Genomic DNA, 12,429 nt, shown 5'->3' on the forward strand with positions numbered 1-12,429 from the left:
TACCTCTGTGTGTCGCTGGTGCAAAGCGTTGTACTCCTTCTTCATGTCTGACTCACGCTCCTCCAGACGCGTGACTGAAATCCAGAAAAAGAGAATCATAGTCAACCAGCCTCCCATTGCAACAGCACTGTGGGTTATATACTTCGGGCTGGTTTCCCGGACGCAGATCTTGGACAAAAACCTTTTCAAATGAGATTCTCCATTGAAAGTGTCTATTAGTCCAGGACTTGCTGGACATGGCTCCATATTGGACAGTGGATAGTGTGATGGTGCTCTCCATTTGTTAATTGTTTACTCCATGTGTAACTCTGTGTTGTCTGTTCACACTGCTATGCTTTATCTTGGCCAGGTCGCAGTTGTAAATGAGAACTTGTTCTCAACTAGCCTACCTGGTTAAATAAAGGTGAAATAAATAAAACAATTTAAAGCTGGTCTGCTTTGAAACACTAAATGGTGGCAGGCCTATTTCCTCATTGATTGATTATGTGAGTCTGTTTGCTGTCAGAGGCACTAAAACCCTATTAAGCCATACTGACCACAGAAGACAGAACATGCACTGGCTCATCCGTTCATGGTGGGTTAAGTGTAAAACAGGCTATACTGTGTCCTTGAATACTACATGCAAAGATCTTCACGGTGCAAAACCAATGTGTGCTAGTATGCTATGTGTAGTCCTCCACAGTGTAGGTAGACAATAGTGCACAGTCACTATGTGCTGCGCTATGCACTTTGTGCTTGGCTGTCAATAGTGCACTGTCACATTGTACTAGTTATGAGTAATGCAGACTCACAGTGTGTGTGGTAGTTCTGAGAAGGGAAGACTCACAGTGTGCTAGTTCTGAGTTGTGCTAGTTCTGATTAATGCACACTTACAGTATGCTAGTTTTGAGAATAATAGTACACAGTCTTTTACTACTGAGGTACTATTCACTCTGGTCAGAATAGTTCTAGTTATTAAAGACTGATGAGCAACGGAAAAACACATGCCGAATCGATGTGTTGTCTTATGTAAACAAAGTCTGATCCATCGCACTGCTGGGCATAACTGTCTCGCTGCATATGCCATTAGATACAGTGCAATCACCTGCAGCTGTTTATCCCATGTAGTGGGCAAATGGCATTGTCGAAATCAAATTGTCAGAGTACTTCTAGTTAATAAGTCTAGTTAACACTTGTTGAAGTCATGTTTTTTTTTGTTTTTTTTTATTAGGGGGTGGATCAGCTGTAATATTGCGGATAGATTGTCGCTTCCATCAATGTAATTGTCTGCATCATTTACAATCCCCAATATATTTTTGGGGTAACTATATACAGTTGAAGTCTACACACACCTTAGCCAAATACATTTAAACTCAGTTTTTCACAATTACTGACATTTAATCCTAGTAAAAATCCCCTGTCTTAGGTCAGTTAGGATCACCACTTCATTTTAAGAATGTGAAATGTCAGAATAATAGTAGAGAGAACGATTTATTTCATTTTTAATTTCATGACATTTCCAGTGGGTCAGAAGTTTATATACACTCAATTAGTATTTGGTAGCATTGCCTTTAAATGGTTTAACTGGGGCAAACATTTCAGGTAGCCTTCCACACGCTTCCCACAATAAGTTGGGTGAATGTTGGCCCATTCCTCCTGACAGAGCTTGGTGTACATACACACAAATACATACATATACATTACCATTCAAAAGTTTGGGGTCATTTACAAATGTCCTTGTTTTTGAAAGAAAAGCATTTTTTTTCTCCATTAAAGTAACATGAAATTGATCAGAAATATAGTGTAGACATTGTTAATGTTGTAAATGACTATTGTAGCTGGAAACGGCAGAATTTAAAAAATGTCATGGTATCCAATTAGTAGTAGTTACTGTCTTGTCTCATCGCTGCAACTCCCGTACGGACTCGGGAGAGGCGAAGGCCGAGAGCCATGCGTCCTCCGAAACCCAACCCAACCAAGTCACACTGCTTCTTGACACAACGCACATCCGACCCGGAAGCCAGCCGCACCAATGTGTCGGAGGAAACACCGTACACCTAGCGACCTGGTCAGCGTGCACTGGGCCTGGCCCGCCACAGGAGTCGCTAGTGCGCGATGAGACAAGGATATCCCTGCCGGCCAAACCCTCCCTAAACCGGACAACGCGGGGACAATTGTGCGCCGCCCCATGAGCCTCCCGGTCGCGGCCGGCTGCGGCAGAGTCTGGGCTCAAACCCAGAATCTCTGGTGGCACAGCTAGCACTGCGATGCAGTGCCTTAGACCACTGCACCACCTGGGAGGCCCGGAAACGGCAGATTTTTTTAATGGAATATCTACATAGGCGTACAGAGGCCCATTATCAGCAACCATCACTCCTCTGTTCCAATGGCACGTTGTGTTAGATAAACTTGAATTATCATTTTAAAAGGCTAACTGATCATTAGAAAACCCTAACACAATTATGTTAACACAGCTGAAAACTGTTGTCCTGACTAAAGAATAAATACAATTGGCCTTGTTTAGTTAGACTAGTTGAGTTTCTGTAGCATCAGCATTTGTGGATTCGATTACAGGCTCAAAATGGCCAGAAACAAAGAACCTTCTTCTGAAACTCGTCCATCTATTCTTGTTCTGAGAAATGAAGGCTATTCCATGCGAGATCTCGTACAACGCTGTGTACTACTCCCTTCACAGAGCAGCGCAAACTGGCTCTAACCAGAATAGAAAGAGGAGTGAGAGGCCCCGGTGCACAACTGAGCAAGAGGACAAGTACATTAGAGCGTCTAGTTTGAGAACCAGACACCTCACAAAACTGTCAGCTTCATTAAATAGCACCCGCAAAACACCACTCTCAACGTCAACAGTGAAGAGGTGACTCTGGAATGCTGCCATTCTTGGCGGAGTTGCAAAGAAAAAGCCATATCTCAGACTGGCCAATAAAAAGCTAAGATTAAGATGGGCAAAATAACACAGACACTGGGCAGAGGAAGATTGGAAAAAAGTGTTATGGACAGACTAATCTAAGTTTGAGGTGTTCGGATCACAAAGGAGAACATCCTTGAGACGCAAAAAAAAATGAAAAGACGCCGTCTGTCAAGCATGGCGGAGGCAATGTGATGGTCTGGGGGTGCTTTGGTGGTGGTAAGAGATTTGTACAGGTTAAAAGGGATCTTGAAGAAGGAAGGCTATCACTCCATTTTGCAACGCCATGCCCTGTGGACGGCGGGTTAATTGGATCCAATTTCCTCCTACAACAGGACAATGACCTAAAGCACAGCTCCAAATTACTATTTACGGAAGAAGCAGTCAGCTGGTATTCTGTATATAATGGAGTGGCCAGCACAGTCACAGGGTCTCAACTCTCTTGAGCTGTTGTGGGAGCAGCTTGACCGTATGGTACCTAAGAAGTGCCCATCAAGCCAATCCAACTTGTGGGAGGTGCTTCAGGAAGCATGGGGTGAAATATCTTCAGATTACCTCAACAAATTGACAACTAGAATACCAAAGGTCTGCAAGGCTGTATTTGCTGCAAATGGAGGATTCTTTGACGAAAGCAAAGTTTGAAGGACACAATTATTATTAAAAAATATATATATTATTTATAATCTTGTCAACATCTTCACTATATTTCCTATTCATTTTGCAACTAATTTCATGTATGTTTTCATGGAAAACAAGGACATTTCTAAGTGACCCCAAACTTTTGAACGGTAATATATATATATATATATATATATATACACAGTGCCTTGCGAAAGTATTCGGCCCCCTTGAACTTTGCGACCTTTTGCCACATTGCCACATGCCACAGGCTTCAAACATAAAGATATAAAACTGTATTTTTTTGTGAAGAATCAACAACAAGTGGGACACAATCATGAAGTGGAACGACATTTATTGGATATTTCAAACTTTTTTAACAATTAAAAACTGAAAAATTGGGCGTGCAAAATTATTCAGCCCCTTTACTTTCAGTGCAGCAAACTCTCTCCAGAAGTTCAGTGAGGATCTCTGAATGATCCAATGTTGACCTAAATGACTAATGATGATAAATACAATCCACCTGTGTGTAATCAAGTCTCCGTATAAATGCACCTGCACTGTGATAGTCTCAGAGGTCCGTTAAAAGCGCAGAGAGCATCATGAAGAACAAGGAACACACCAGGCAGGTCCGAGATACTGTTGTGAAGAAGTTTAAAGCCGGATTTGGATACAAAAAGATTTCCCAAGCTTTAAACATCCCAAGGAGCACTGTGCAAGCGATAATATTGAAATGGAAGGAGTATCAGACAACTGCAAATCTACCAAGACCTGGCCGTCCCTCTAAACTTTCAGCTCATACAAGGAGAAGACTGATCAGAGATGCAGCCAAGAGGCCCATGATCACTCTGGATGAACTGCAGAGATCTACAGCTGAGGTGGGAGACTCTGTCCATAGGACAACAATCAGTCGTATATTGCACAAATCTGGCCTTTATGGAAGAGTGGCAAGAACAAAGCCATTTCTTAAAGATATCCATAAAAAGTGTTGTTTAAAGTTGGCCACAAGCCACCTGGGAGACACACCAAACATGTGGAAGAAGGTGCTCTGGTCAGATGAAACCAAAATTGAACTTTTTGGCAACAATGCAAAACGTTATGTTTGGCGTAAAAGCAACACAGCTCATCACCCTGAACACACCATTCCCACTGTCAAACATGGTGGTGGCAGCATCATGGTTTGGGCCTGCTTTTCTTCAGCAGGGACAGGGAAGATGGTTAAAATTGATGGGAAGATGGATGGAGCCAAATACAGGACCATTCTGGAAGAATCTGCAAAAGACCTGAGACTGGGACGGAGATTTGTCTTCCAACAAGACAATGATCCAAAACATAAAGCAAAATCTACAATGGAATGGTTCAAAAATAAACATATCCAGGTGTTAGAATGGCCAAGTCAAAGTCCAGACCTGAATCCAATCGAGAATCTGTGGAAAGAACTGAAAACTGCTGTTCACAAATGCTCTCCATCCAACCTCACTGAGCTTTTTTGCAAGAAATGGGAAGAAATTTCAGTCTCTCGATGTGCAAAACTGATAGAGACATACCCCAAGCGACTTACAGCTGTAATTGCAGCAAAAGGTGGCGCTACAAAGTATTAACTTAAGGGGGCTGAATAATTTTGCACGCCCAATTTTTCCGTTTTTGATTTGTTAAAAAAGTTTGAAATATCCAATAAATGTTCCACTTCATGATTGTGTCCCACTTGTTGTTGATTCTTCACAAAAAAATACACTTTTATATCTTTATGTTTGAAGCCTGAAATGTGGCAAAAGGTCGCAAAGTTCAAGGGGGCCGAATACTTTCGCAAGGCACTGTATATAGTATAAACATTCATACATACATATATACACACACACTTTTTTTATTATTATTTTTTATATACCTGTCACATCTGCTCCTGCAACGTCCTCTACTGCTCATCCTGTGTCTCCTTGACCTGCCGCCACTCCCCCAGTACTCTCTCCCTCTCCCTCTCTCTGTGTGTGTGTGATTGTGTGGGCGTAGACAGGTATGCTAGAGTCAGAGCAGATCCAACAGCTGCAACCTGTTCCATAATCAAGACCTCTACAAATACTCAGCACTGCCACTTCCACGCTGCCAAGATAGTTATCTCTGCCCAGTCAGTCTACAGTTCTAGCCGTTTGTTACTATTCAGGACCTGTTATGCCAGTTTTCCTTGCCTGACGCTGTTTTCCTCTCCGCTACAGTTCTGCCCGCTCTGAATCTGGTCCCTGTCTCCAGTCCCACGTCTCGTCATCCTGCTACTCTGTCCTGGATTCCACAATCCACTACTTCCTTGGATTCCCCTCGAACTGCTTACCCTGTCCCAACCCCTCTCACCTCAGCCTCCGTACCTGGTTTCCTGCAACCCACCCAGAGCTTCCCCTGGCCTGCACTCCATCTCCCCCTGTGTTGTAATAAATACCTTGGTTGCTTCATCCCAGTTTCCTCGGCTGAGTCTGCTCTTGGATTTCCCTGTTCCACTCCACGTACCAATACCTTCTTTTATTATTCCCTGCAAACCCTACCACACCTCCCCCAATTGGAGTACTCTAATAAACAATAACACTTACATTTTACAGACAATCTATTTTACAATAGATATATTTTATTTTGTTTTTAGTCCTGGCCTACCTCCTGGCCTACCTCTATTACTGATGTTCTATTTGCCATATATTTGTAACTGTGCTATTTCAAAGGTTCTGAACCTATATACATTTCACAGACCCTGTATGTTTTACATTTGTTATTAGTCCCACCCTTCAACTCCATTCAACCCCTTCCATCTCGGATTTCTATTTGCCATTATTTTAACTGTGCTGTGAGGCTTCACAAAAGTACTGAACCTTTCTATTCTCATAGTTTCTACAGATTGTAAAAATTTTTTTTTTGCTGAAATCATTATTGATCGATTGACTGACTTTTCAAATCACCCTGTATTGCTATCTGCAGCGTTAGCTCTAGGTAAATCCCTGGACCTGTGACAAAACGAGCTACATCTGGACAGTACCAAAATAAATGACTCCGCCTTCTCGCTGGCAAAATCTGCAGAGCTGAGAAGATTGTATCCCCCATATATAACATTATATTGATTGCAAGTTTTGAATGTCAATTCTTAAACCATGTGCCATGGAATCGGTACATCAAAATCCCTTCCCAACTATTTCGCAATTTATATGGTGTAACAGTTTAACTTTAGTCCGTCCCCTAACCGGGCTCGAACCAGGGACCCTCTGCCCACATCAACAACTGACACCCACGAAGCATCGTTACCCATTGCTCCACAAAAGCCGCGGCCCTTGCAGAGCAAGGGGAACGACTACTTCAAGGTCTCAGAGCGAGTGACGTCAACGATTGTAACGCTATTAGCGCGCACCACCGCTAACTGGCTAGCCATTTTACATCGGTTACACTGGCACAGCTGTACATTTGTTTTGGTCCTTAAATGAAAGTGGTATATTTTATATCACAATTTTCTTTGACCAATTTTGGTCTTTAATGCAGGGCCAACAGACAAGTTCCTTACTTTGTCCCGCTTCCATTTTTGGGTTGAGCAGACATTTCCATATGTCTGTGTTAGCTGCATGTGTGACATAACTCCACCAGTCTTTATATCATTTACAAAGATTATACCTTTACCTTTTTATCAATTTGTATATTTGAGTTTAACCACAATACTTGAATTATTTGTTCTGTCTTTTCAGGTGGATTAAATTGAAATTGCAACCAACTTTCTATGGCTTGTTTAAAAGATAACTAAATAATCTCGAAAATGTTTTCAAATAACCAAAAGTGAGCGGTTGTAATCTGAATAAAGGGAAAAGGGCCATTCTGGAACATGGGGTGAGACATTCTTACTAATATACTAGAGAACCATTTTGGATTTAAGTATAACTTTATGACTGATGCCTTTAGTGAGAGGTCTAATGCTTTGATATTTAATTTCTGCCCTCCGAATTCATGTTCATCATATAAATAGGCCCTTTTAATTTTGCCTGGCTTGCCATTCCAAATAAAATTCTATATTTTTTCTCATATAATTTAAAAAGCAGGTCACTAGGTGTAGGCAAACCATAAGCAAATAGGTAAACTGTTATATGACTAAAGAGTTCAATCAGGATCTTATCTATTTTTGCTAACTTTTTATTAAAATGCCACTGGTCCTCGTTGTCCCTGCTTTTAGGCTTAGCGTGTCACTGTCAACTTGCTGGGAGAGGCATTTTGTGTGTTATGTATTGAGTTTGGTGAGTGAGATTTCATTCTTTCAGGATATGTATACCGAGAATGTCCACATCCCCGTCAGATATTGTTTTGGTGAACTACACAGTAAAATAAAAGTTACATTTTTTAGTGATCCAATATGTAATATTAGTATCAAAATTTGGTTTTAATCCAGAGAGGTTAGAAAAAGTATCTAGATCCTCTATGTGGCTGTGGAGGGATTCTTATTGTGGATTTAAAAGAAAACATGTACAATAACATCTTTGTTCTTAACCTCTAGTGACTCCCCATCCCGCATGAGGGAGCGTAATCATCGGCTGACACTAATTAGCATAACGCAACAGACAGAAAATCACAAGTGAAATATATTGAGACACAGCTTAGCCTTTTGTTAATCACCCCGTCATCTCAGATTTTCAAAATATGCTTTACAGCCAAAGCTAGACAAGCATTTGTGTAAGTTTATCGATAGCCTAGCATAGCATTTTGTCCAGCTAGCAGCAGGTAACTTGGTCACGGAAATCAGAAAAGCAATCAAATTAAATCGTTTACCTTTGATGAGCTTTGGATGTTTTCACTCACGAGACTCCCAGTTAGATAGCCAATGTTCCTTTTTTCCAAAAATATTATTTTTGTAGGCAAAATAGCTCCGTTTGTTCGGAAATAGCTCTGTTTGCCCGGAAATTGCAGTCACGAAAACGCCGAAAATATTCCATATTAGCTTCATAATATCGACAGAAACATGTCAAACGTTGTTTATAATCAATCCTCAAGGTGTTTTTCAAATATCTATTCGATAATATATCCACCGGGACAATTGGTTTTTCAGTAGGACCGATTGGAATAATGGCTACCTCTGTATTTTACGCGAGAATCACTCTGAGAGCATCAGGTGACCACTTGCGCAATGTAGCCGCTTACGGGTATTCTTCAACATAAATGCGTAAAACTATGTCACAATGCTGTAGACACCTTGGGGAATACGGAGAAAAAGTAATCTGGTTGATAGCCCATTCACTGCTCAATAGGGACTGCATTGGAACGCAGCGCTTTCAAAACATGAGGCACTTCCGGATTGGATTTCTCAGGCTTTCGCCTGCAATATCAGTTCTATTATACTCACAGACAATATTTTTTACAGTTTTGGAAACTTTAGAGTGTTTTCTATCCTAAGCTGTCAATTATATGCATATTCTAGCATCTTGTCCTGACAAAATATCCCGTTTACTAGGGGAACGTTATTTTTCCAAAAATGAAAATACTGCCCCCTAGTCACAATTAAGCCATGGATTTCTAATTCCTTAATATTATTGCTGGATCTAATTTTAACAGCTAACATTTCAATGGCAATAATAAATAGATATGCCAATAGTGGACAACCTTGTTTTACTCCTCGACAGTTTAAAACTTTCTGAGATGTAGCCATTATTTACCATTTTACACCTAGGGTTACTATACATAACTTTAACCCATTTTATAAGAGATTCTCAAATTGAAATATTCCAGGCATTTATATATAAACCCCAGTCGTACTTTATCAAAAGTTTTTTCGTACATGGTCGCCAGGTGTATGGTGTTTCCTCCGACACATTGGTGTGGCTGGCTTCCGGGTTAAGCAGGCATTGCGTCAAAAAGCAGTGTTGCTTGGTTGGGTCGTGTTTCGGAGGATGGCTCTCGACCTTCGCCTCTCCCGAGTCCATACGGGAGTTGCAGCGATGAGACAAGACTGTAACTACCAATTGGATACCACGAAATTGGGGAGAAAAAGGGGTAAAAGTAAAAAATAATAATTCTATCTGTTCTGTTAGTCCTTCAATTTCCTTTGTTAGTATGGACTCTTTTAGGCACATACAATAAGGAGATCTGCTGTACCTATGTTATGTCGGAAAAAGTCAGTTATAAATTATTCTGTCCTAGTTAAAAACAAGGTACTTATCGGTATTTTATTTAAAACAGTATTATAATCTCCCACCATAGTAATAGAGTCTAGTGTTGCTTGTAGAGTTGATAAATTCTTATATATATTTTCTAAGAAGCTTGGATCATCATTATTTGGACCACATACAGTGCCTTGCGAAAGTATTCGGCCCCCTTGAACTTTGCGACCTTTTGCCACATTTCAGGCTTCAAACATAAAGATATAAAACTATTTTTTTGTGAAGAATCAACAACAAGTGGGACACAATCATGAAGTGGAACGACATTTATTGGATATTTCAAACTTTTTTAACAAATCAAAAACTGAAAAATTGGGCGTGCAAAATTATTCAGCCCCCTTAAGTTAATACTTTGTAGCGCCACCTTTTGCTGCGATTACAGCTGTAAGTCGCTTGGGGTATGTCTCTATCAGTTTTGCACATCGAGAGACTGAAATTGTTTCCCATTCCTCCTTGCAAAACAGCTCGAGCTCAGTGAGGTTGGATGGAGAGCATTTGTGAACAGCAGTTTTCAGTTCTTTCCACAGATTCTCGATTGGATTCAGGTCTGGACTTTGACTTGGCCATTCTAACACCTGGATATGTTTATTTTTGAACCATTCCATTGTAGATTTTGCTTTATGTTTTGGATCATTGTCTTGTTGGAAGACAAATCTCCGTCCCAGTCTCAGGTCTTTTGCAGACTCCATCAGGTTTTCTTCCAGAATGGTCCTGTATTTGGCTCCATCCATCTTCCCATCAATTTTAACCATCTTCCCTGTCCCTGCTGAAGAAAAGCAGGCCCAAACCATGATGCTGCCACCACCATGTTTGACAGTGGGGATATGTGTGTTCAGGGTGATGAGCTGTGTTGCTTTTATGCCAAACATTACGTTTTGCATTGTTGCCAAAAAGTAACATTTTGGTTTCATCTGACCAGAGCACCTTCTTCCACATGTTTGGTGTGTCTCCCAGGTGGCTTGTGGCAAACTTTAATCAACACTTTTTATGGATATCTTTAAGAAATGGCTTTCTTCTTGCCACTCTTCCATAAAGGCCAGATTTGTGCAATATACGACTGATTGTTGTCCTATGGACAGAGTCTCCCACCTCAGCTGTAGATCTCTGCAGTTCATCCAGAGTGATCATGGGCCTCTTGGCTGCATCTCTGATCAGTCTTCTCCTTGTATGAGCTGAAAGTTTAGAGGGACGGCCAGGTCTTGGTAGATTTGCAGTGGTCTGATACTCCTTCCATTTCAATATTATCGCTTGCACAGTGCTCCTTGGGATGTTTAAAGCTTGGGAAATCTTTTTGTATCCAAATCCGGCTTTAAACTTCTTCACAACAGTATCTCGGACCTGCCTGGTGTGTTCCTTGTTCTTCATGATGCTCTCTGTGCTTTTAACGGACCTCTGAGACTATCACAGTGCAGGTGCATTTATACGGAGACTTGATTACACACAGGTGGATTGTATTTATCATCATTAGTCATTTAGGTCAACATTGGATCATTCAGAGATCCTCACTGAACTTCTGGAGAGAGTTTGCTGCACTGAAAGTAAAGGGGCTGAATAAATTTGCACGCCCAATTTTTCAGTTTTTGATTTGTTAAAAAAGTTTGAAATATCCAATAAATGTCGTTCCACTTCATGATTGTGTCCCACTTGTTGTTGATTCTTCACAAAAAAATACAGTTTTATATCTTTGTTTGAAGCCTGAAATGTGGCAAAAGGTCGCAAAGTTCAAGGGGGCCGAATACTTTCGCAAGGCACTGTAGGTTAATAAGTCATATCCGTTTATGGCACAATAACATATTTGAAATCATCCATCTACCTTGAGGATCTGTTTGGACAATTTGCACATTTGGATCAACATTACTGTTAATTAATATCATCACCCCTTTTGAATTTCTTTGCTCATGGGAGAAATATATTTCACTTCCCCAGTCCTTTTTCCATAAAACTTCATCTAAAATTGTTGAATGAGTTTCCTTTAAACAATAGATATGATATTCCTTCTCTTTTAGGCAGGTAAATACTGCTCTTCTTTTCTTATTATCTGCTAAGCCATTACAATTATAACTGGCTATACTTACTTCACCAATTACAATAATGAGACACAAGTTTCAATTAGATTTATCATAATATATGTTTGTAAACATACCATTAAAAAGTAACATGATGATTGAGTGTCTATATAGCTGTACCAAGATATTTGCATTGCTACTAAGTAAACCACCAATTGGTCCTCACTATTCCACCCGCTAAAACCCCTCCTCATCCCGAGTTGGGTTGTCATCCCAATGACCGGCACACCACCCTCAACCCCCCAGATCCCATGGCCCTGGAGAGACCGTGACCATCCTTCGAAAGACCACACAGTGCCACCCACAGAACAGAAGCAGATCAACCGCCAAAAGCATTTCCATTGCCCTCACCTCGATTTGTATTATATATAGCTATTAAAAAATATATATTTAAATCCTGTTTATCTTAATTTCCATAATTAGCTATTCATATTTGTAGTAATTCTAGTTATTACGTCTATACTCACTCTGGTCAGCGTCGTTCTAGTTATTATAGTTCTATACCCACTCTGATCGAAGTAGTTCTGGTTATTATAATTGTATACTCTCTCTAGTCAGAGTAGTCCTACTTATTAAGTCTAAGGGTCTATTCACAAATAGTCCTCTTTAAAATAACCGATCTCAGTGAACTCTGGGGTAAAAGAAAGCAAAATAACTCAGTTCTCATAGTATTCACACTGCC

General features: G+C 40.5%; 1 protein-coding gene across 10 annotated transcripts in view; it reads right to left on the reverse strand.

Annotated features, from left to right (window-relative positions):
* mapk8ip3 (mitogen-activated protein kinase 8 interacting protein 3) overlaps nt 1-12,429 on the reverse strand; it is a 73,893-nt gene that overhangs the window by 40,528 nt on the left and 20,936 nt on the right. For all 10 annotated transcript variants that reach the window (XM_020486086.2, XM_031827037.1, XM_031827035.1 and 7 more), the window contains one exon: nt 4-74. In XM_020486086.2, the coding sequence (XP_020341675.1) occupies nt 4-74 (71 nt within the window). The remainder of the gene's footprint in view (nt 1-3; nt 75-12,429) is intronic.

The sequence above is a fragment of the Oncorhynchus kisutch genome, linkage group LG6 (genome assembly GCF_002021735.2).
Source record: "Oncorhynchus kisutch isolate 150728-3 linkage group LG6, Okis_V2, whole genome shotgun sequence".
Taxonomy (NCBI): Eukaryota; Metazoa; Chordata; class Actinopteri; order Salmoniformes; family Salmonidae; genus Oncorhynchus; species Oncorhynchus kisutch.